The sequence below is a fragment of the Bufo bufo genome, chromosome 3, assembly GCF_905171765.1.
Source record: "Bufo bufo chromosome 3, aBufBuf1.1, whole genome shotgun sequence".
Classification (NCBI taxonomy): Eukaryota; Metazoa; Chordata; class Amphibia; order Anura; family Bufonidae; genus Bufo; species Bufo bufo.
In genome coordinates, this window is record NC_053391.1 from 201,182,793 (window position 1) to 201,209,013 (window position 26,221).

Genomic DNA, 26,221 nt, shown 5'->3' on the forward strand with positions numbered 1-26,221 from the left:
ATGGAGGGCTGTGCGGCCCTCCAAAGAAATGCCACCCCACACCATTACTGACCCAATGCCAAACCGGTCATGCTGGAGGATGTTGCAGGCAGCAGAACGTTCTCCACGGCGTCTCCAGACTCTGTCACGTCTGTCACATGTGCTCAGTGTGAACCTGCTTTCATCTGTGAAGAGCCCAGGGCGCCAGTGGCGAATTTGCCAATCTTGGTGTTCTCTGGCAAATGCCAAACATCCTGCACGGTGTTGGGCTGTGAGCACAACCCCCACCTGTGGACGTCGGACCCTCATATCACCCTCATGGAGTCTGTTTCTGACCGTTTGAGCAGACACATGCACATTTGTGGCCTGCTGGAGGTCATTTTGCAGGGCTCTGGCAGTGCTCCTCCTGTTCCTCCTTGCACAAAGGCGGAGGTAGCGGTCCTGCTGCTGGGTTGTTGCCCTCCTACGGCCTCCTCCGCGTCTCCTGATGTACTGGCCTGTCTCCTGGTAGAGCCTCCATGCTCTGGACACTACGCTAACAGACACAGCAAACCTTCTTGCCACAGCTCGCATTGATGTGCCATCCTGGATAAGCTGCACTACCTGAGCCACTTGTGTGGGTTGTAGACTCCGTCTCATGCTACCACTAGAGTGAAAGCACCGCCAGCATTCAAAAGTGACCAAAACATCAGCCAGGAAGCATAGGAACTGAGAAGTGGTCTGTGGTCACTACCTGCAGAACCACTCCTTTATTGGGGGTGTCTTGCTAATTGCCTATAATTTCCACCTGTTGTCTATCCCATTTGCACAACAGCATGTGAAATTGATTGTCACCCAGTGTTGCTTCCTAAGTGGACAGTTTGATTTCACAGAAGTGTGATTGACTTGGAGTTACATTGTGTCGTTTAAGTGTTCCCTTTATTTTTTTGAGCAGTGTATTTTATTAGATACTACTAGGTATATTTTGATTGGCTCTATTTCTTGCCCTACTGTGTGTTCATAGCCGTCTTATTTGATGAGCACTCATTGTATTGCTTGTATATTGAAAAAAGGGTAGTTACTTTAATTTACACACTATTAAATTGTTGTGCTTTCTTGGGTTATGTCTCATCACAATAATCTGTGTGTTATTACTTATACATAACGACATTGTTTTGTTGCACTTCTGGCATTGTGGTCATGTGATGTCTCATGTAAATCACAGATGGCCAATTGTCCAGGTTCAGCCTCCATAATCTTTTTTTTCGTTTTATGGGACTTCTACTACGCCCCCACTGGCCATCTTTTTTCCTGCATCTGCCCACTGTATACCCTTTGGTACCGAGGTCTCACGTGACCAGTATGCATCACTAAGTGACACGTGTGGCCTGTGTTATACTCTCCCGCGAGATCTCAGGCATCCATGCGGTTTGGCCAAGTTGGTTTGTGGCCTCGAGAGACTTACGTGTGCCATGTTTTGACGTGCACAAGATCATTTTCTTTCTTATGAGACCATGGCGCCATCTTTTCAGGCACCTTGCATATGGTCTTGATCTACCTCAATTAAAGGTGGTCTGGATGTGACTTCCGGTAACTACAGGTGTACATTATCATTAGTATTTTATGTGGGTATATACCTGTATATGTGACCAATTCACCCTCTAACCAATCTCAGATGAAACGGACCAAAACAGATGGTCAAAATAAAAGATCAGTTTTATCTTTTTAATTTCTGTTCTTCTGACAGATCAGAGGAATGGAAAGCTAAAACAGTGATGTGAGCGTACCCTTGGTTAACAAAAAGGGAATGTACCCCTTACTCTCCCAACTAATAACAGGTACACAGATTACAATATCAGATTGCATTTATTTCTGTTTTTACATTCGAAAAAGTCACATGTATCAAATTCCAACTTTTACAGGCAGCCAGGCACATAACAGAATACAAAAATCAAACAAAACAAGGAAAGTTATTTTGTAACTATAAGCTTTATTTTTATAAAGGAATTTTAAAAAGCAGAAATGTGGAACACAAGCAGAAGGTGTTAAGATAAAGCTAGTCTGAATTTTTGCTGTAAAAAGCAAAAGAAAAAAATACAGTAGACAAAGCACACAGACAGGTGGGTTCTGCAAACTGGTAATGCCATCTATCAAAAATGCTGGTGTATAATGTGTGCATCATTTAGCAATAGTTTGGGGGACTTTTTTCTAAGGGAGTAGGAAGTAGTATATAATTTAATACACAATGTAAAAAAAATTGATCCCCTCCAATATTCGAGAATAAACCACTGGTGGCTCAACCATAAATACACAGTACATGGTTTCAGTTGTGCCTTATTACAAGGGCTATGGGGCCCATCCCTTCAACCCCACCAATCCCCAGTATTAGTCATATACATATATATATATTTTTATTACATACATATAAAAACAATACCCTTGTGCCAAGTTTCCACTAACATATGCAAGAGCCAAAGCAGTTGTCATTCTTTTGGTTTAGTAGGAGCATATAGAGTAAGTGCTTCAGCATGAAAAAAGAGGGTCAAGAGACAGTGTCACGTGGGTGCCTAGGGCCAGCCAGTATAATTCATTATGGAGGCCCAATGTAGGGTTATATGTGAATATTACATGACCTGCCTCCTTTCACATATCCCTAAAACTGTACCAACAAACTTTTCACTAGTAGACTGATGCTTAGGCTGTGCCTCAGACCTGTGTGTCCTGGAGACCCTGTTAGTACGTTAGAATCCTGCTGACTAGGCCCTGCCTTGGACTAGGGCTCTCTTATCTATGTGAGCCAGGAACACATGCTCACATAGTAGAAGATAATTATGGGGGTCCAGGAGTTCAGAGCGTAAGCCTGCTCCATGCATTCCCTAAATGCAAATTACATAAATGTACGTGATTATGTGTTAATTTTATCCTCTTATCTAGTTTTTAATATGAAAGCTTAGGCTGGTTGAGATGCGGTATGCTGCCTATCTGTATGTGGTGCAGTCAGTTTACTGTGCCATATGCAACTTGGGCAGAAGTTGGGATACTAGGGGCCCATCCTGGGATTCACCTGCTCCCCTGTGGGCCAGTCCAATCCTGTCCTCAGAAACTGTATGATTTGGCACATGTTGTAATGAAATGGGCAATAGCAGAAGAATTGGAAAAGGGCAATGCAGACACGGACAACACAACTGCCATGGAAAAAAAGGGGAACAGATAAACAAGCTTCATGTCCAAGTTCAATTTCCTGTCCCATTTCTGGTCTGTGAGGCCCCGTTTGTCTTTTACCACTACATATGTCACGAGATTGGCATGTGGGCATGTTAGAACCTAACAACGGCTTCTTGTCTGAACTATTATTAGCACAAGAAGATTACTATCAATATACAAAACTAACATTGTCAGTAGGGTTTTCAAGAACATTCTGTGGGCAATTCTAACAAAGTGCATGCAAAATGAGCAGTCTTACTATTTTAGATCTGGAGAACTGCATGGATTTTTGAAGAATGAATTTGGAGTCGCAAGAGTAGTTAATTAGGGACAATCATACGAATCAGCTAAAAGAAAATGGTGTACAGAAATCATGACCTGGTTAACAGGATAGTGCAACTTGCTTATTGATAGTATTGTGCTATGCAAGTACAGCTGACCTATCAGTTTCATATGGTCTTCCTTACTCCAATTCTTCTCCTTTGCTGCTAGGTCTAGTAAGCTATTTTGGAAGGGGATATCCAGAAAGAGTAGAACAGGTCATAAAAGGTCCCAAAAACGAAATATGGCACAGAAAAAAAAAAAAACATACTCTCAGAATCCCACATGTGCTTTTACTTACAAAACAGGGGTATAGATTACAGATAGAGAAGGAGGCACTGCATGTGCATTTGATGCATCCTGAAGACATTTCCACAATCCCACATGTGCCTAACTCTAGATAGACGTTTAGGTGGAGAAACAAATAAACAAAACCATGGATACATACATTTACAGTACAAACGGCGCATATAGCTCTTTGCTACTGAAGTCTCTGGCATTATTTAGCAGGTGGTGCAGCAGCAAAAGAAGCTACGCACTTTGTTCTTCTATACTCCTTTCCAAAAAGGTTCTAAGACTTTATTTATAGGATGGAGCAACGCTGCTTCTTCCTGTGTTTTCGGACTTGCAGTGCTGCCCGTGTTGCCATTTCAAATACTTCCCGCACTCCATCCTTGGTCTTAGCAGAACATTCAAGATAACCAAAGGCATTTATTCTGTTGGCCATTTCTCTTCCATCTTCAGGCTTGACAGGCTCCTGCAGAACAAAAAATACAAAAATCAATGAATTTATTCTGGTGCACGTATAACTTACATGTACACAGACACCCCCTTATCATTGATGATAAGCACTTGTGCAGCTACATTTATCTTCTACAGTGCCAATGAAGCATTCCAACTACAGTCTGGACACTATGTAGTGACAGGGCACACAGTTGACGGCTCACATGCAGAAAAAAAAAAAAAAAAAAAAAAAAAAAAATGAAGCAGTTATTTCAGAGGCCCATACATCTATGGGATTGTAAAGTTCAAGACAAGCGTTTGTAATGAATAGCCTCAAGCAGACACAAACATTTCCCGGAATGCTCTCTTAAGGTAAAGAGCCAATAAACAGTTAGTCAAACAGGGAGGAATCTCCACTGTGAGGAAAGGTGCGGCTTACACCAAACTGGTTGCAACAAGAATTAGTCAAGGAGGCAGTAGAAGCAGAGTCCTTTTTTTCTGCTGTGCCACAAAGGCAGCATTGCCCTTTTGCCTACAGAAATTCTTATCTTGGCTACAGAAATTCTTACCTGGATTGGGCGCACTACGGAGACAGGTTGCAGTGTACCCCAAAGTAAGGATTCACTTCAATAGCCTACCCACCACAGCAGACTAATGCTTGCGCTTGACCGTAAACAGTAATCAGACCACACCTTACCTGCCCACCTGGTGGGAAAAAATTGGGACCAATTACCTATGCTAATCTCCCCTACAGCCTTGTGCTCCCATGCAGGTATGGGCTTCTACATGCATGTCTCTTCAAACATGCTGCCTAGGGCTATATCTTCCTAATGTAGGAATCTCAAGTCTCCCTGAAGTTCAGGGAGTCTCCCGCTATTAGATAGCGGCTCCCTGACACCCACATGTGAAACAATATATCCCCGGAAAGGTTTACTGATAGCAGAGCAGAGAGATAAGAGAAGTGACAGGACACAGAGTTTACATTACAGGTTGAATTAACCCTTTAGGGTCAAATTGGCTTCTCAAGGAGATATATATGTTAAAGGCATATGTTAAAGTCTCATTCAGTAGCTATATAACTATTGAGAGAGATGTATTTTTTTTTAATACATTTACACATTTAACCCTCCATTTTAATTATATTATTTACCCCAGTGTTAAATCCTCCCCCCCCTTGTTTTTTTCCTACAGTGGGGTCGATAATTACACACAGGGTTCACTTGCTTCTTGTCAGCTCAGCGAATGAACCGAAGATTCGATTCATGAATCGGTTCATTTGAATGAACTGATTCAAATGAACAGATTCATGTGAAAGATCCGAACTTCCCATCTCTAGTTTACTCGCAGTAAACCTTTCCGGCAACCTGTAGCAGTGTCCCCTTCTTGGCGCGTGCGCACAGTGCAAGAAGAAGCCGATCCCAGCAGTCCGCAACGGCGTATCAGACTGAGCCTGTGCGCACACGCGGGATCTCAAAGCGGGAGGAGGGGGAGGAAGGGAGAGGCGGGGCGGTGCTGGGCACGAACGGCGATGCGTGCGGCGGGGCACCATGCATCCACAGACCTCCCCTGCTTGGGCACCTTAATTCAATGATTGACAGGTTAGTAAAACCTGTTTTTCTGCAGAATAAAGCCACAAATAGCTTCTATAAGGCCACCTTAGAAATCAGAATGCTAACCTGGACATGAGCAGATGTTTAGCTGACAGGGCTTATAGGTGGTGACAGAATCCCTTTAATCATATACAGGGTAATGAGCCCCGTCCTCCACACCATAGAGCAAAGTGTGCAGATACTGATTAGGTTTGGAAAATGTAATAAAAAGTTCGTGAAAGAAAAAAAAAAAAAGAAAACCTCCCTGAAATGAGTTTTTGCAGGTTGGGATGTCTGCTAATGCCATGCAGAAAGATAACAGATCTTGCATCATTGTTCCCTTGGCCGAACCTCATACACAAACACAGTGAAAGCACAAATCTGCACAGCAAAATGTAAATGTACAGCAGCCACGATAACGACCACCATGATGGCTACAACTACAGGGAATGAGACTCCACCATCACCTTATAGGCTAAACATTGATTTGAATAGCCTAGCGTGCATGTGTTTTCAATGGGGAGACAAATAAGCCACTATCATATTTCTTTGGCAGTGGCTTATCTCCTGTGGAATCAAAGGATCACGCATGTTGATATCTAACACACAGAATCCTTCTCTCCCCCCTTTCCCAACATTTGCTGAAAGTATAGTATAGAAACAAGTATAGATATAACCTTATTACTAAGAAGAGGACTGTATGACTACCCACACCCATGAACCCTGGTACATCTATTAGTGGGCCTTGCAGTGTAGGCTGGAGGACCACAAGTGGTCAATATATACCACAGAGGCAGACCATGTGGTCCTTGGTGAGATATCTCCCAGTCCTGGATAATCCTGTGCGGTTTGCTACAGTATAGATGGAACTTCACCAGTTCCCACTTTAGTAGCAAATAAGAAGGTGCTTAACTGGTGCCAATCTTGAGTCGCAAAACCCAGAATTATAATGAAGCCCCTAATCTTACGTATGCCATTGCCACTGGCACTCCTAATCTAAGAGGGGAATGATGCTCCCCAAAGAGAGCAGGTCTTATCAACAATAGATCTCCAGTAACAGGACAACTTTACAAGCATAGAATACAATCTACAGAACAGTCTCACACTCTGGGGGCTAAAACTGGTCATCAAAAGATGCTCAGGAGATGTTGAAGTTGGAAAACAAAAAAGAGTGAGTGAAGTAACCTTCATGGAAACCAAACACTTACTTGTCAGACAACATTCACTACAGTCTGTATTCAGAGAATAGAAACCATGCTAGCCAAACCGGTCACAAAAATGCAGTCTGATCTGCAAGCAGCATGTTACAGAGCAGGAAGAGAAGAATAGATTGACATATAGTTTTATGGGAAAAGATTCAGTAAAACTTCTCATTTATTAATAAAAAAAAAAAATAAAAAAAATGCCCTTTCTGGGATTTGGGAGTCCAGTTGGTGGTACTGTTCAGTGATGTACAGCCTTCTTTATAAGGGCTCATGCACAAGACCGTATGTGGTCCGGACCTGTATTGTGGCCCACAAAATACGAGCCCCAGCTGTTCTGCCACCACATAACGGATGCGGACACATTCACTTGAATAGGTTTGCAATCCGGAAGGTCGGTGCGGAATGGAGGCAAGGAACCCCACTGAAGCACTACGGAGTACTTCAGTGGGTTTTCTGACGGTGAATGTGAACGGGTCCGCGATCCACATGCGACAGCCTCACGGTCAGTGCCCGTGCATTGTGGACCACAATTTGCTTGAGCCCTAATAGTGTGCATACAGAGATTGCTGTAAATCACTGAGCAAGGCTGTCAACGTGACTACTAAGGAACTTAAAGACAAGTTATACTGAATCATTCCTTAAAAAAAAAAAAAAAAGCTAGGAATCCACCTGTTCAGCTCCTTCTGCTCTATAACACGCAGACTAGACTGTTTCGGGTCCTACCTCCTTGCATTCTGACAACCATGGGCGTCCGCATGGGGGGGCAAGTGCCCGCCCCTGGAAATCGGGGCACAGGGAGATGAACGCTTCCATTGTGGAAGCGATCATCTCCATAGTCATCTGTATCGCCGTCCTCAGGACAGCGATACAGATGACTGTGCTGAGGCAGGGGAGGGAGAGGCGTGTCCCATTCCCTTCCTCTGATAGGCTGCAGGCACTAGTCCGGCAGCCTATCAGATGCCGACGCAGGCGGCGCGATGACGTCATCGCGCCACCTGAGCCATACAGCGCGGGTCACCGGCCGGAAGAGGCCTGCATCGCATCGCTGCCAAGGAGGTAAGTATAAGTGTTTATTTTTTTTGGTGTACAATACTGGTGGCTACTGGCACATAATGGGGGGGCTGTCATTACTGGCACATAATGGGGGGGCTGTCATTACTGGCACATAATGGGGGGCTGTCATTACTGGCACATGGGGGGGGGACTGTCATTACTGGCACATGGGGGGGGGGGGCTGTCATTACTGGCACATGGGGGGGGGGCTGTCATTACTGGCACATGGGGGGGGGGCTGTCATTACTGGCACATGGGGGGGGCTGTCATTACTGGCACATGGGGGGGGGGGCTGTCATTACTGGCACATGGGGGGGGGCTGTCATTACTGGCACATGGGGGGGGCTGTCATTACTGGCACATGGGGGGGGCTGTCATTACTGGCACATGGGGGGGGCTGTCATTACTGGCACATGGGGGGGGGCTGTCATTACTGGCACATGGGGGGGGCTGTCATTACTGGCACATGGGGGGGGCTGTCATTACTGGCACATGGGGGGGGGGCTGTCATTACTGGCACATTATTGGGGGGCTGTCATTACTGGCACATTATTGGGAGGCTGTTATTACTGGCACATTATTGGGAGGCTGTTATTACTGGCACATTATTGGGGGCACTATAGGGGCCTCTACTGAGGCCACAAAGAAGGGGTGTTTATATGGGGGGCTCTGTAGAGTAGAATTTTATACTGGGACACATTATGGTGGGTACTATGAGGAAGGGGGGAGAGGAGTACCATGGGGTCATCTACGGGGGGGCACTAAGAAGGGGTATTTTATACTTGCAAATTATGGGGGACACTGAGGGCATCTACTGGGGCATTTTATACTGGTACATTATGGGGGGCACTAGGAGGAAGGGGGGAGAGGAGCACTATGGAGGCATTTACTGGGGGCACTATATAGGGGTATTTTATACTGGCACATTATGGGGGCACTATGGGGACATTAGTTCAACTGGGGGCATTACAAGGGGGTATTTTTTGCACTGTCACATTATAAGGAGAATTATTTCTACTGGGGGGCATTATGGTGGGCTTTATTACTCCCCCATGGTATGACCCCCTAGTAGCAGCACCAGCCTCTCCCTGCTCTGCTATTCCTCTGCCCCTCCAAATCCTTATTATGAAATCTTTCTCATTAGGATAAAACACATCAGCTCCGCCGAGCCCCCCAGCCAAAGTGTTGAAGTGGTGTCCGAGATCCCCAAGGACCAAGCCAAGTAATTGTAAGTTTTCACGTGAAATATGTTTATGTTATACACATATTGCATACACTGTGCCACACAATTTACAGTATACCGCTACACTGTGTAGTCTGTTCTATAAGCACCATTGTTTTGTGGCGGCGGACAGAAAATAATCTGGAAGTGCCCCTCCCGAGACCAGGCTCTGGATCCGCCACTGCACAGCTCATGCGTTGTTATCATTATACTTTGTGATAATGAATATGCCCCTCCCCTTCATTACATTCTTAGAAACAAGCAGAGCATGGATGTCAATAATAAAATTATGCCCCCCCCCCTGGAAAAATTTCTGCGGACGCCCATGCTGACAACCATAATTATTTTTCTCACATTTACTACTATATAAGAAATCCCAGCAGATTATATTTTTGATCACTGTATTAGATGTTTCTCTGATGTCCTATGTTGGCAACATAGTGGGGCTGTGACCACAAAATTACAGCCTGAATTTATCTGCAGTGATCAGCACTTCTGGTGGACACAGGACATCCATACTGGACAGAAGAACGCTAGTCAGTAATTTCCCCCATCAACAGATAATCAGCACATGTCAATGGACCACATGAATTGAGGCTGTCCAGTCAACCCCTTATGAAGCACACTGTAGATTTATTGTTAGGTTTGTACTTACTTGTTTCATCTTTGTAAGCTCTCTACGGGTATGCTCATCATTTCTAAGATCTTTTTTGTTGCCAACTAGAATGATGGGAACATTAGGGCAGAAATGTTTCACTTCAGGAGTCCACTTCTCTGGAATATTCTCTGTATGCATAAGATCAATTGAAAATTTATTTTTAGAAGCTGTTTTTACAAACATGATGCCCAGCTATACATACGTAGACATGACAATAAGCTCCAGCCTCCTGAAAATAAGCTGGTCAAAGTAGACATCTACACGAGTGATCTCTGTTTGCTGTCTACATAAAGGTGCTGTTATTGTAGACCTTGTCCTCAGACCTGTATGAGCCATAGGGTGTGTCTGTAGCAACTAGATGTGTCCATATATGACACAGATGGCCCAATGATTTCAACATTTGTTCATGAGACTTCTAGCCATGGTTAGAATACAATTGAGGTTAATAATGGCTTCTTTACAGGAACACTCTGGGCGCAACTTATACCCCGTTATGCCAAATTCAAGGCTGGGGCAGTGCCTGACAGACATTCAAAGAACATTAGTTCTAGTGAGAATCCATACATTATTCACCATCAAGGTGCCCACACCCCTTCTACAGTACAGCTGTCAGATATTTCTCCTAACTTCCATGTACAAATTCAAGGTCAGTTTGGAAGATCATGCAAAGGTTGTCAATGAGAAAGGAGGAGAAAACTGTTACCAGACATATCTGGTGGTGGCTTCATCCTTGCCAGAACAAAAAGAAGATTAGGCATTGAAATTAAACTTGCCCAACCATGTTGCAGGAGAGTCCTATATACATTAGTCAGCTGAGTCTACCTAAATAGGCAAATAATAATAAATAATAATATTATTTATATAGCGCCACCATATTCTGCAGCGTTCTACAGAGGGTTCATGTACAAAACAAAAGACAACACAATGTAACTGGCTAATATACTACTGAAACACGAGGAATGAGGGCCCTGCTCGCAAGAGCTTTCAATCTATGAGGCAAGCTCAGCCGTTAATAGTATAATCTGTACGTGGGTCTTTAAAAAGGGGTTGCCTATCTTTAACTGCTTGTTTCCAGGGGTTACGACCACCCTGCAATCCAATAGCGGAGGCTGTGCTTGCACACTATAGGAAAAAGCACTGACCTCTCTGGTGGCCAGCAGTGTGGAAGTGCACCAAGGCATGCATGCACAGCAGCTCTCACGCTGCACCAGTAGCCATAACCCCTGGGAACAAGCGGTGTGTAACATGAATCAAGCCAGCAAAGGAGGCAATATGGAGAATCACAATACATCAGTAAGTGGCTTGTATTAACTTTGCCTACATCATAAATGCTATTTTCTGAAGTGAGACAACCCCTTTAAAAAGGCATGCATAATACAGTATGAGATTTGCCCAAGCATTCCTTTATTACAGGGAGGGAAGGGATGCAAAAGAGCTCATAACAAGCTCTGCCTCTAATGCCACCAGATGTAAGGCAGCTATCCTATAAGTCAATGTTCAGCTCTTAAAATAAGCCTTGAGACATGACTTGGATATTAAATAAGCCAGCACCTCATCTGCAGACAGCTGTTTCGGGGTGATTATCCCTCATCAGTGCAGAGCTTAACTAGGTGAGAGGCCTGTGTCCGAGCAAGGGGGAGCTAACTCTCCTTAGGGAGAGAGCACCTTAATCAGTGTGAGGAGACTTATAGGCTATATATACATATATATATACATATACATACATACGAAACTCGAAAAATTAGAATATTGTGTAAAGTTCATTTATTTCAGTAATGCAACTTAAAAGGTGAAACTAACATATGAGATAGACTCATTACATGCAAAGCGAGATATTTCAAGCCTTTAGTTGTTATAATTTGGATGATTATGGCTTAGTTTATGAAACCCCAAAGTCTCAATTTTGAGGTACCCCTTGCTCAGGGGGTATAGATTAATTAGCTTTTTAGAGTTATTAAACCTTTTAACAAAATTCTAATTTTAAGCTGCATTAATGCAATTCCTTTTAATTTGCATTACTGAAATAAATGGACTTTTGCACGATATTCTAATTTTTCGAGTTTCATATATATATATATTTTTTTTATTTTAATTTTTTTTGGGATCTCAAGAAAGGCGAGAAGCAAAACCTGTGCAATGCACTTCCTGAATATACAGCATGCAATGATCTTAATATTATTCCTCTCAAATCACCTCTTCCGTGTTGTTACCTTAGGTGCATGGATAGAGATTTTCTTACCTAAACTGTCTGGGCTGTCAATTGAGAAACACATCAGAATAACATCGGTATCGGGGTATGAGAGTGGGCGCAGTCTGTCGTAATCCTCCTGTCCTGCTGTGTCCCACAGAGCCAGTTCCACCTACATTGAAATAACCTAATTAGTTTGCACAGAAGGAGAGGAAGGATTATGGGATTAGGAGCAAGCAGGAGAGATAAAGAGAAAAGTGGAACTTGAGAGGTGCTCAGCATTTCACGAATTTGATTATATAACTGGCACAAATACCAAGAAGAATTGGACAATCAGGCTATGAGCCGTGCTATTAAAACGTAAGCTCTCCCTTGAGACAGCTTTTTGGTTTACAATTCTTTAAGAGGTAAGTTTCATTTTGTATACACATACAGAGGCTTAAAGGAGTTATCCCATGACTAGTGGGAAATCAGAGATCGTATAATATACAAAGAGAATCTCTTTCTGACAAAGCTAGAACCAGTCCTGTACCTCACATGGATCCAGAGATCTCCCCATTCATTGCTCTGATTTATATCAAGGTGATATAGTGACAGCCCAAGGGGAGTGTCTTTTCTGCTGCAGCTCAGGGGGCGTGTCTCAGCTCTCCCTATCACAGCTCAGGGGAGTGTCTTTTCTGCTGCAGCTCAGGGGGCGTGTCTCAGCTCTCCCTATCACAGCTCAGGAGGCAGCTGAAGGATGAAACTGAGCATGTGCAGCCATGTTAGTGGCTCAAGGAAAAAAAATTGAAATCAAATGGCACTTAAAGGGGCTGTGTCACTTCAGCAAGTGGCATTTATGTAGAAAAAGTTAATACAAGACACTTGCTAATGTATTAAGATTGTCCATATTGCCTCCTGTGCTGGCTGGATTAATTTTCCATCACATTATACATTGCACATTTCCATGGTAACTACCACCCTGCAATCCAGCAGCGGTGCTCGTGCTTGCACACTACAGGTAAAAGCGCTGGCCTTTCTGGTGGCTGAGACCATGGGAGCACACAGACTGATGCTTTTTCCTGTACTGTGCAAGCACGGCCACCACTGATGGATTTCAGGGTGGTCATAACCATGGAAAAACTCATTTCCATGGTTATAACTACCATGCAATCCATCATCAGTGGTCGTGCTTGCACACTTTAGGAAAAGGCGCTGGCCTCATTGGTGGCCGGGAATGTGGGAGTGCACATAGGCTGGTGCTTTTTCCTATAGTGTACAAGCACAACCACCATAGTGTATAATGTGATGGAAAAATGAATCAAGCCAGCACAGGTGGCAATATGGATAACAATACACTAGTAAGTGCCTTGTATTAACTTTCTCTACTGTACATAATAAATGCCACTTGCTGAATTGACACAACCCCTTTAAAAAGGTGTCTACAATATATACTCTTTTTAACACAAATGAAAATTATACTGGCAAGATTCTTAAAAAATATGGTGTTGTATACCGATTTCACTCTCAAGGGCAAACATTTTTATATACCAACGGTCAGTTTTAGATGAAAATACGTTTCAATCATAACGACTGGACATATCTGAAATAAATCATCTGCCAAAAATCAGGACCATCCTAATAGCCACAGCACCGAAAAATACATAAAATAAATACTCTACTCGCACAGAGTTAAAAAAAAAAAAAAAAAAGTTTTATGTAGAGTGCATGCACAGATTGCAGTCTGTGTGTGGTAACTGCATCGGTACTAGCAATTTAAAAAAGGACCCACCACCATCCTGACATTTCTATTTTAGTAAATAATTTTATTCCACATGAAGCAATCCTGGAGCAGCTTTTCCCATACCTTTATGTTGTGCCGCCCCTCTATTATTCCTGCTAGAAATGTATGCAAGTTTTGACCAGGTGTTACCAGTTGGGGGGGTGTCTACCACTGTCCAATCAGTGCTGCCAGTGTCAGACTGGTTGAACCTTTATTCATAAATTTCTAGCAAGAATAAATGAGGAAAGGTACAACAGAGGTATAGGAAAAGCTGCTCCAGAATGGTCATTACACGGTGAATGCACATAGTTACATGTCAGGAGAGATGGTAGGTCTTCTTTAGACCATGGTAAGTACAGATCCAGCACTTGGCTTAATCCACATGCCCGGGCACCCATAAGATTGTATAGTCACTCACCTGTTTCCCATCTACTTCGATATCAGCAATGTAGTTCTCAAAGACCGTTGGCACATACACCTCAGGAAACTGATCCTTGCTGAACACTATTAAGAGGCAGGTTTTCCCGCAGGCACCATCTCCAACAATTACCAGCTTTTTTCGAATCGCTGCCATTGCTGCAAAGAGAATAAGAGATCTCAATTATTCACCGATAGGGACCATAACATGTAAATCATGTTCTAGCTGAAAAGAAGTCATTTTAAAACGTTACATAACAGTTAATAATGTCATTGTAGATAAAAAAAATGCTGCATAGGCTTCAGACCGTAGTGAAGATGTTTAAAAATACAGGCGGATATACCGATTTAACACTAGGACATTCGTGATCGAACATAATATACCTGAGAGGTAAAAGGACGGGATCTGCCTGGTAGGTGGCCCCCTTACAGATATTGATGGCATAAAATGTCAGAGGTGGGAGCTGCCCCTAGCAGATAATTATGACATATGCTGTGGATGATGGGAATACTGGCTCCACACGTCAGGATTACAGGGTCCATATTCTGGGTGTGTCCTGGATCAGACCAAAATCACTGCCTCCCTACGATCATGCAGCGAGTTTGGATCATTGAACCCGGGGTCGGACTAGGACATAAATCTGGAATGTGGAATCTGGATGTGTCAATTTGGTCTTTTTCACCATTTAACCGCTAGGTCCAATAATCTGTGCAGATTAGTTTCTTAATATATATGTATCAGGTCCTAAACTCCAATTTTCTAATACAACGCTTTCATCCCCTGCACTGTGAGATCTCCTGCAGCCACCACTAAAAACGGTTTCCTATGAGCTCCCTCTAGTGGTGCAAAAAGATTTTATTATCCAACTCTAGGTCTATACAGGGGATTCTGTGCCCATCAATTGAGAAACATAGCTCTAACCACTATACATATCTTAAAACAACAACAACCCACAAGTGAATATATATATATATATATATATATATATCTATCTATATATCTCGACATTGCGTGTCTGGTGAATAAAGCCATCACTTATTTTTACTCCTTGGATGTGCCGTGGAATTTCTTCATTTATATTGTTTTGGAGGTGGATCGCCTCCTCAGCCTCAGGCACTCCATATTTACGCAGAAAACTGCAGTGCTGACCAATTTTGCTTATATAGATTTAGCCTTTTTTATATAATTTTTTTTTTTTACTGGGAACAGAAAAGACTAGCTTACACAGCCAGCAGCTGACGATGTAGCCAGCCTCCTTCACTCCTGTCAGGCTGACAGCACAAACTGTGATAAGAGTAGATTCCTTGCCACTTCAAAGCCCTGCCAGGTGCCCGAGACCGATCGCAAACACAGTCTCCAGGGAACGGTTTTCTCTAGGGTGGCCAGACGTCCGGTTTTAGGCCGGACAGTCCTGTTTTCAGGCTCCCTGTTCTCCGTTCGGCGCAGGGCCTGGACGGACACAGGGATGTCCACCCTTTCAGTAGCTCACGCTCAGACAGCAGCATAGTGCTGTCTGAGCGTGAGCTGCAGCCACTGACTGAGGCTTCTCTCACCCCCAGTCAGTCACTAGAGCCACAGACATGGCTTCACGGAGGCAGGCGTGGTTTATAGGTTTGGGGGCGTGGTCTGTGAGATCGGTCTTTCGTGGGTGAAGCCAGTGGCCACCCTAGTTTTCTCCCTTCTTCACTGGGAACTGCCCAAGCACAGTGCGCATGCTGTAATATGCGCCTTCACGTCTCACTAGCAGTCAGCTCGACCAGGAAGTAGCTGTTACCTCAGGCTGAACCGTGTCTCGAGCGGCCGGTGTTGACGCAGCCCGTCCTAGTGAGTGTACTGGGCATTCTAGGACGGGTTTCTGATGCAATGACTTGATGGCAGCCATTTTAGGGTCCCACAATGATATCTCCCTAGGGAAAACGAGCTTCTTTTGATAAATAAAAGGTACTTATTATGTCATAGTAAAAACATTCATATTTCTTTTTTTAATTTAGTTTAGTGTCCCGGAGAGCCCCTTTAAAGGGTTTTCTGAGATTTAAATACTGATGACCTTTCCTTATGGATAGGTCAAAAAAAAATATGCAGGAGCAGCACACCAGAATGCACCAGCCACGCCACAACCGTAGATCCTCAGTCAGCAGATAGATAAATAAGTAAAAGGCGATGGCAGCATCTCCGGTCTCTTCTTTATTGATAGTACTTCAGTGAATGTGCACACACAGCGACAAATGCAATGTTTCGGCTACATTGTATGCTGCCGTCGCCTTTTACTTATTTATCTTTCTTCTGAATAGGTCATCAGTACCTGATCGGTGAGGGGTCTGACAGCAGGGACCCCCATCGATCCTGTGTTTGAGAAGGCACCGGCACTCTTGTGAGCACCACGGCATTCTCCCTGCTCACCAATCCCAGCGTTGTACATTGTATACCCCCACTGAACGAGTAGTCAGTTGTCAGGAAAGAACGCACCCTTCCCGATAATCAGCTTCACCTCGGCACGTGTAAATCCACCTTAAGGCCTCATGCACAGGACAGTGAATAATGGCCGTTACTTAAACGGCCATTTTTAGCACCAATTAAATTCTATGGGGCTATTCACATGGTGGTTCTTTTAACGGCCAGTGAATAGCGTCCATACAAAAATAGGACATGTCCTATTTTTGGCTGTTTCCACGGCCAGATGGACCCCATTGAAATCAACGGGTACACTTTATCTATATGGCCATTTAGGGGGTAACAAAAATAAATAAAAAAACTCACCTCATCCACTTGCTCACGCTGCGGCAGTCTCTTCTCTCTTCATTGAGCAGGATCTGCCGAAGGAACTGCGATATGCATGGTGACGTAACCACTTGGAAGCGCTCAGTGACATCATCGCGCACACCTCAGGTCCTTCAGCAGGTACTGTTCTGTGAAGAGAGAATAGACTGCTGCAGCACGAGCAAGTGGATAAGGTGAGTTTTTTTTTGTAAAATCAACAAAAAAAATAAAAAAAACTGCTGTGGGCCACTATGGGGCATTATTTAAACCATGGGGGAAATTATTCAAGATGGGGCCCTACATTGGGGGCATTATTAAATCTGGGAGTGGTAAAAAAAAAAAAATCATACACTATGGGGGACATTATTTTACCAGGGGACAGTTAAAAAAAAAAGGAGAAAAAAAAAAGAAAAAAAATCCCTAGACTACGGGGGACATTATTTTAGCTGGGGGCCTACATGGGGGCATTATTAAAGGTGGAGGCAGAAAAAAAAAAAAAAATAGAGAGATATATATATATATATATATATAAAAAAAAAAAAATTCCTACACTACGGGGGACATTATTTTAGCTGGAGGTCTACCATCCTGTGGGTGTTCTCAGAAGGGTGGGTCCAGAAATAACTGCCAATCAAATTCATCCATTTTTCATGTCCGTTTTTAACAGACGTGAAAAACGGATGCGAAACGGACATTAAAAACAGACACACAGTCAGAAAATGGATGCACACACTGATGCAAAATGGCCATGAAAAACAGTGTGTCCGTTTTTTTAAAGGACATTTTTTTTCACTGTAGTGTGCATGTAGCCTAAGGGGATGGGAACATCACCTGTACTCTTATCAGAGACAGGTGTGGACTTCAGCCAAAGTCACATAAACTTGCCTGGATTTCACAACCTGCAATGCAGAAAGAAAGGTGAGCTATGATAAAAGAGACAAATTGCAGTAGACTAGGGAAAGTCCCATAAGAGAGCAGAAGGAAAGCTTGTTGAGCTTCCTGCAACAACTAAATAACATAGGAATATAAAGAACCTCATACACCTTCAAAAGCTCTCGGCCTAGCGTGTATGGGGGAGTCGGAGGGAGATAACTGGAGGCAGAAAAAAAAATATTCTTCAATGGGTAGAGAGAAGAAGTCTGTGGCTGGACACATCTGGTGGCAGCTTGTCTCACGGGAGAACAAAAGGATCAGGCATTAAAATTAAAGCACCCAATACTTCTTCTCATCCCCCCCAACATCATCTGATGGGGGAAGTGGAAAGAGGCCCCCCATACACTCCATTTGTTGGCTGACTGAAAACAGCTGTGTATGGGAGCCTAGTTGATGTAGAGTATACATAAAAGGTTAAAAGGAGTGACCATTACCTGAGTCACCTGTTGACTCACCTTCCTACTCCTACATGATGACGCCACATGCATACATCACAATCACCACAATTTTCAATAGCACATATATATTAAGGTCAATAGGGCGTGGCCTTACAGAGAAAGGTATAGGACACAATGAACTTACAATGGTTGCCGAGGTGACAGCAACAGTTCAGTTAACAGTAAGGTGACCACCATCTCCGAGCTTATTAGAGTATATTCAGATGTGGCAGATTAGTTGCAGAAATATCTGTAACTTCCGTTCATCTGATTTGGACTTGTAGAAATCCATGAGCAAGCTGCAGAAACGATTCCGTACAGATGTATGGAACCAATTTTCTGTTGTAGAAAGGTCTTCAACATTCTGCCGCATGTGAACACATCCTTATGTTAAAGGCAACTTGACAGCAATAAAGCTCATCTCAAAAAAATAAAAATAAATAAATAAAAACAGAGTGAAATGTAATTGAAGCTCTAAGTGGTGAGATTTCTTCAGACCATACTATTCATCCAGCCACAGAGAGGAAGTGTGCACAGGCCCCCAGTGAGAGAAGCATTCATAGAATTCCTACCACATTCCTTTTAAAAGGATAACTGTCATGTTTTCATTAAAAAAAAAAAACACACGAAGTTTTCCTTGAGTTTAGTTACGGCTATCTTGAATACTACATTATGAGGATCTTCTCAAGATGGCTCCTCTGCCAGTTCTCTGAGGCCAAAACTGCATTCCCTCACATACAAACTTGCTGTAGACAGCAGCTTCCTGCCAGCCAATCAGATTGGATTACTGAGAGACACGCCTCCTCACTCTGAAGCCTAATGCAGGCATGCAGTGTGAAGGACCGCCCCTCTGTCTTCCTAGCCGGAGACAGATGAGCCCTAGCAACGGTCTTTTAAGGGAGCAGTGGAAAAGGACATTAATGAAAGCTGTTATTATAAGGTAATTACAGATCTCTTGACAATCATTGACAGACTAACTCAGGTATACATGCCTAGCTCCAAAAAACTAGCAAATAATAAATAAAAAAAATATGACAGTTATCCTATAAAGGCCGATTAGCTTCTACTTATAACACTTTACGGATCCAACATATCAAATTTACTCTCAACCACAAAATGTACCATGACTACTTACAAGTAGATTTGAATAAAACACACACCAAGTCTGCAGGCCCCTCATGATCAGAGTGCCAAGGATTTTGCCACATACTTGTCAGATATATATATATATATATAGAGATAGATAGATAGATATATAGATAGATATATAGATATATATATATATATATATATATATATAGATAGATATAGATATAGATATATATATATATATATATATATCTATCTATATATATCTCAAAACATGGGATGATCTTCAAGTCAACCAGAGCTCGTTTAAGGGTCCTTATCACTGTCAGACTGGAACACCAGAGTCCAGAGCATCCTCCTGTGGACACAGGCTTTGCTACCATAGTGTGCCCCAAAGGTCCAGGAGAAAAAAAAAAAAACTCAGGTTGGGCCCTGAGAGTAAGGCGTTTTTTGTGTTCCGTATACGGATCGTACTCCGTATGCATTCTGTTTCCGTATTTCCGTTCAAAGATAGAACAGGTCCTATTATTGTCCACATAACGGACAAGGATAGTACTGTTCTATTAGGGGACAGATGTCCCGTTCCGCAAAAAACGGAAAAGTTGCTCTACTGGTTCCCCATTGCTAAACACGTAGGACTGATCAAATTTATAACGAGATTACAAACTTGCCAAGATCTGATTTGCAAAATGCAAACCAAGTCTTACCTGGCTTAGACATGTCGCTCTCCATTTATAAAGCCCAAAATGGATCCCACTATGTTCAGATAATAGGGGACTGGGAGAAAATAGGGGTAGGTTATGCAAGTATATGGTAGTCGTAACACAACTACTGAAGTGCGACTCTATTCGCTTTAAAGAGGGCCTATCATTTCTCCTGACATGTCCGTTTTAGTAACAATTTGAACTTCCCAAAAACTAATTCTAGAGCATCTCATGCCATTCCTGTAATATTCCTCTTCGAAATTTATGAATAAAAGGTAAAACTAGGTGTTAGTAGTTGGAAGTGTGTCCATGCATAATCTGCCACTGACAGAACTGATTGGACAGTGTCAGATGTGCAGGGACACATCCCCAACTGGTAACAGAGTCACATCCTTATTCATAAACTTCTAGCAGGAATAGAGGAGTAGCACAAGTTAGATTCATGTGCTCCAGAATAGTCATATCACGGGAAATACAGTTTTTTACTAAACAGACATGTCAGGTGTGGTGACGGGTCCTCTTTAAGCTTCTAAAGGGGCATGTTTCAGGAATTAGGACAAGGCTTCCCAGCAGTGTGTCGGCGATCTGAGGGCGAGGAAAGGACTACATTAATACGAGCATTGAGGAAATCAAAGTTCCCATCTATGCGCTATACAATCTGACTGAATACCAAGCAGTTTGTCATTACAGCATTTCAGAAAGGTTCATCTCTGACGAAGCCATTTGTAAGCACATTCAATTTACTCCTATCAAGAGCTATCAACATTCTCCCGCGCCTAGTTACAAGCATACTGTATGCTACACTTACAACGCTCACCTGCTCCAAGCACATGTAAAATGTGATGAAGAAGGTTGAGAAGTCCATGAAATGTTTGGATTAAAATCGGATCTGTAATGTCCGCAGCAGAAATCGCACAGGACCCTCAGAGTCCCGGCATGGATGTGGAGTGGGAACTGCTGCAGATCCGCAGAAGGATTAGCCCCATTGTCATTCAATGAAGTTAATCCTCTTTTTTTTCCACATGGAGTCCACAGAAATAAGTAGGACGCTTCATATTTCCGGGACAGTTTCATGGTGGTGAACATGAAGAAACTATTCATTGCATGTGATCTGGATAGTGGTCGGATTTTACACCGCTTTCAGCCCTTCTGCTTCTCATCACCTTTAAAAGGGTTGCCTCATCTGAGACAATGAGGGCATATCACTAGGTTATGCCCCCATTGTCTGATAGGTGCGGGTCCCACCACAAGACCCGCACCTATCTCCTAAACAGAGCCCTGAAAGTGGTGGAGGAGCTACTGAAAATAGCCGGCTGTTTTCATCAGGCCCATAGAAGTGAATGGGAGGGGTGGCCGGTCATGCGCGTCCTCCAGCCACCACTTTGGCCCACTCCGTTCTTAATATAGGGGAGGGTCCCAGCGGTGGGACCTGCATCTATGAGACAATGGGGGCATATCCTAGCGATATGCCCCCATTGTATCAAATGAGACAAACCAACATAGAAACAAGCTAATATACGAGGACAATACATAAAAGACACACAAAGTATACATAGTTAGGGCTCATGCACATGACCGTTGTTGGCCCACAAACAGAGGGTCCACAATATACGGGCATCGGACGTTTGTGGACCCATTCACTTGAGTGCTTCTGCAGTTTTCTGTCCGTGCCACTTCACCGCAAAAAAGTAGTGCATGTACTACTTTTTTGCAGTGCAGACCGTTGGATGCAGACTGCAGACCCCATTCAAGTGAATGGGTTCTGCGTCTGCATATGGTGACCCTACGGTCGGTGCCCATGTGTTGCGGACCAGCTGGCACATGTTTGTGTGCACGAGTCCTTATATAGTAACCTACATACCTCTTCCTCTGACAATGCTGGATTTACAGATCCCATGGAGTAAGAGATCGGAAAGGAAGCGACCCTTTCTGAAAATTGCCAGCTCATCAGGGGAGGTGAAGTGCTGTCTCTACATGGAACGATCACCTCCACAGTATGAGGATAAGTGATGGCTAGTGATATCGTTCCTCCCCACACAGATTTATTGTTTTTGGGCAGCAGAGTGCTGTTTAGGCAGCATGATCTGCCTCCCCGAAACGATGATTGAAAGACTGTTTCGCAACTTTACACAGGCAGATTATTAGAAACGAGCGTTCACATGAACGTTCGTTCCCGATAACCTGCCTGACAATTGGGCAGTATAAATCCACATTAAAAGGGATTTTGTCACCTGGATTTTGCCTATAGAGCTGCGGACATGTGCTGCTAGATCGGCAGCGATCTAGCAGCGCATGTCCGCAGCTCTATAGGCAAAATCCAGGTGACCTTAATCCCTTACCACACTACACCGTATATGTAAAGTAAAAGACAAGAAGTAGTTCTGCCCTACACGCACAGTGCAGTGACTTTGTATTCACTGAGGCTGTGCCCAAACCATCACTTTCACTAGTTGGCTATAACCAATAAGTTGGATCTATACCCTCTAACCCCTTAGATGCCTCAGTTAATAGTTCCTGTCATCAACCCATCGGCAACCATAACTGGTTGGTAACAAAGGCCCCTACGGCTGCAAGTGTTCTTTAGACTGATGCACAGACAATTATCAAGAATGCACTGAACGTTCCCAATAATTGCCTGACCATCAGTGATGAGAGCTGTAGTTACAAAACACACTAAGGCAATCACTTATCTCCCTACTCACCATACAGCCATTGTTTTAAGGCAGTTACCCATTTACACATGACAATCTGCTGCTCAGAAACAATTATTTTGGGTTATATTAAGAATGTCTATCTTAGGACGTGGTTACAGCAGGAACAGTGGGCAGGTAAAAAAAAAAAAAAAAAGGCTTAGATGAATTCTTAATATTAAATAGCAATAATGGTTATGAAAATGTTTAGAAGTCTCGGTCTCACTCCACTTTTCCAAAATTCAAATCCACACCTATCCCTTGGTTGAACTTGATGGACTTATGTCTTTTTTCAATCGTATTAAAAAGGGTTGTCTCGTTTCAGCAAATGACATTTATTATGTCGATAAAGTTAATACAAGGCACTTACTAATGTATCTGTATTATCCATATTGCTTCCTTTGCTGGTTTGATTCATCACATTATACACAGCTAGTTTCCAGGGGTTACGACCACCCTGTATTCCAGCAGCAGTGGCCGTGCTTGCACGTATCTGTGCTGTAACAGAGAGCTGTGGACCTGAAATGGAGAGCGTTTTTAAAGGTGCCTGCCTGCTTCTGGAGTTTTTATTATCCTGGACAACCTTTTTAAGTACTCCTCGTTTCTAAAATTATTTACAGCAATCTGAATATAGAAGCTTGAGCTTAAAATCTAATTAGAAGAGAATGTTAAAAATGGCTCAACACACAGTGAAAACGTTCCACTCCAAGCTATTAACAATGTGGTAAATGAAGATATCGTTATGCATCATTTGATTTTATGAATGTGTAAGGCACAGTACAAAATGTTTGAGCCTGCCTTCAGAGGCATACACTTCTGACGTCTACCTCCGACAGTAGGTTCTGATGTACAGTGCTTTGAAAAAGTATTCATACCCCTTGAACTTTTCCATGTTACACCCACAAACTTAAATGTATTTTATTGGAATTTTATGTGATAGATCCACACAAAGTAGCAAATGTGTGAAGTGAAAATGAAAGGATACATGGTTTTTAAAATTTTTTGTAAATAAAAATCAGTAAAGTGTGGCGTGCATTTGTATTCAGCCCCCTCTACTCTGATTCCCCCAAGTAAAATCCAGCGTGACCAATTTCTTTCAGAGGTCACCTAATTAGGAAATAGCATCCACCTGTGTTTAATTTATTTTCTCAGTATAACTACAGCTGTTCTGTGAAGGCATCATAGGTTTGTTAATGAACATTAGTGATCAAACAGCATCATGGAAACAAAGGAACACACCAGACAGGTCAGGAATAAAGTTATGGAGAAGTATAAAACAGGGTTAGGTTAATTAGAGAAGCAGTCAAGAAGCCAATGTGCACTCTGGAAGAGCTGCAGAGATCCACAGCTAAGGTGGACTACACGTCACCCTGAACACACCATCCCCACCATGAAACATGGTGGTGGCAGCATCATGCTATGGGGATGCTTTTCTTCAGCAGGGACAGAGAAGCTGGTCAGAGTTGATGGGAAGATGGATGGAGATAAATACAGGGCAATCCTGGAGGAAAACCTGGTAGAGGCTGCAAAAGACTTGAGACTGGGTAGGAGGTTAACCTACCAGCAGGAGCTACAAAGAAATGGTTTGGATCAAAGCATATTCATGTGTAAGAATGGCCTAATCAAAGTCGAGACCTAAATCTGATTGAGAATACCCCTTGCTGTTCACAGATGTTCTACATCCTATTTAACTGAGCTTCAGCTATTGTGCACAGAGCCTTAAAGGGGTTGTTCAGGCTTTGAGTCAAAAACCCTATATCTGAACCTTTTCTCCTGAATGTAAAAAAGCAGACTCCCCCTGAGGTAACAAACGTTTAACCTGATGTGACTGCTGAGGACTGACTACAGGGGTAACGGTATTCCAGCCATTTCCTGCTCTCAGGGGCACTGGAAGTGACCAGGAAGAGAGCAACAGCAGAACCGCGGGTAGGGGAGGCTGCTACTTTTATGTTCAGGGCCACAGGTCCGGAGAATAGGGTATCTTGGCTCCAAGGCCAGACAACCACTTTAATATCAAACATGTCATAACACAGTCAAACTGGTTAAGCATAGCAACTGGGAAGAGCCCCAATCCTGAAAATAAAGGTGTCCTCTAGTCTACTTTGTATGTACAATCACCTGATTCTTCAGATGGGAAAGTGGTGTCAGCTGTTAAACTGGTCATACACGAGATAACTGTTGGCCATCTCTCTCCCGTTTCCCTCATACACAAGCCTGCTTGGGTCAGCCTGTGCACGTTTTGTGAATGGGAGAGGGTAGAAAGTCACTGACAGTCACCCCTGGCGGGTGGCTTATCGTCTATCTATACAACAAAACACGATTCATGTTTCTTTCGCCCCAAAATATGCCATCCGGGGAAAGTTGGGAGGCTCCCATACGCGTTAGATGGCCAAGTAAGGCTACTTTCACACTTGCGGCAGAGTGATCCGGCAAGCAGTTCAGTCGCCGGAACTGCCTGCCGGATCCGGCAAAACGTATGCCAACTGATGGCATTTGTAAGACTGATCAGGATCCTGATCAGTCTTAAAAATGCCTGATCAGTCGGAAAAATGTATTGAAATGCCGGATCCGTTTTTTCGGTGCCATCCGGCAAAACGGATCTGGCATTTATTTTTTTCAGTCTCCGCATGCGCAGACCAGAAGGACGGGTCCGGCATTCAGCCAAGTCTTCAGTTTTTTGGGCCGGAGATAAAATCGTAGCATGCTGCGGTTTTATCTTTTGCCTGATCAGTCAAAAAGACTGAACTGAAGACATCCTGATGCATTCTAAACGGATTACTCCCCATTCAGAATGCATGGGAATATAACTGATCAGTTCTTTTCCGGCATTGAGCCCTTTTGACGGAACTCAGTGCCGGAAAGGAAAAACGCAAGTGTGAAAGTACCCTTAAAAGGATGTTCTGGGATTACTATGGTATTTAACAGATATTCTCATGTAGTTGCTATACACCTTTCTCACGCTTTTTTCCAGTTTGGACTCTCCTGACCCGTTTTCACCATGGAAACAAATCACTCTGGCCTTTTTCCATTCTTTATGTAGCACTTCCTGTTCCCAACAAAACCCATGATGCACCTCTCCTTTCTCTGCCACACCTCTAGCACCGCCCTCAACTAGTTTATAGCTCCTATCTATCATAACATCACAAGAAATAAGAAAAAGCTGCACGGACATGGTCATGTGACCACAACCCAAAATAGGAGCAATAAAAAAGGTAAAAAATGTATTACAAAATCACAGGTACCTTCTAAATTTCCTCTGTCTGAACACACACTTATATGTCAGCTAGTCATTTTTATGGAAGTAAATCCT

The 26,221-nt window shown here is 43.2% G+C and overlaps 1 protein-coding gene across 2 annotated transcripts in view; it reads right to left on the reverse strand.

The window, feature by feature from the left end:
• Positions 1-2,173: 2,173 nt before the first annotated feature.
• Positions 2,174-26,221, reverse strand: part of RHOC (ras homolog family member C) — a 71,478-nt gene continuing 47,430 nt past the window's right edge. For both annotated transcript variants that reach the window (XM_040423885.1, XM_040423886.1), the window contains exons 2-5: positions 14,302-14,459; positions 12,173-12,293; positions 9,931-10,061; positions 2,174-4,240 (exon numbers count right to left, since the gene is read on the reverse strand). In XM_040423885.1, the coding sequence (XP_040279819.1) occupies positions 4,067-4,240; positions 9,931-10,061; positions 12,173-12,293; positions 14,302-14,457 (582 nt within the window). In that variant the 5' untranslated portion in view covers positions 14,458-14,459 and the 3' untranslated portion in view covers positions 2,174-4,066. The remainder of the gene's footprint in view (positions 4,241-9,930; positions 10,062-12,172; positions 12,294-14,301; positions 14,460-26,221) is intronic.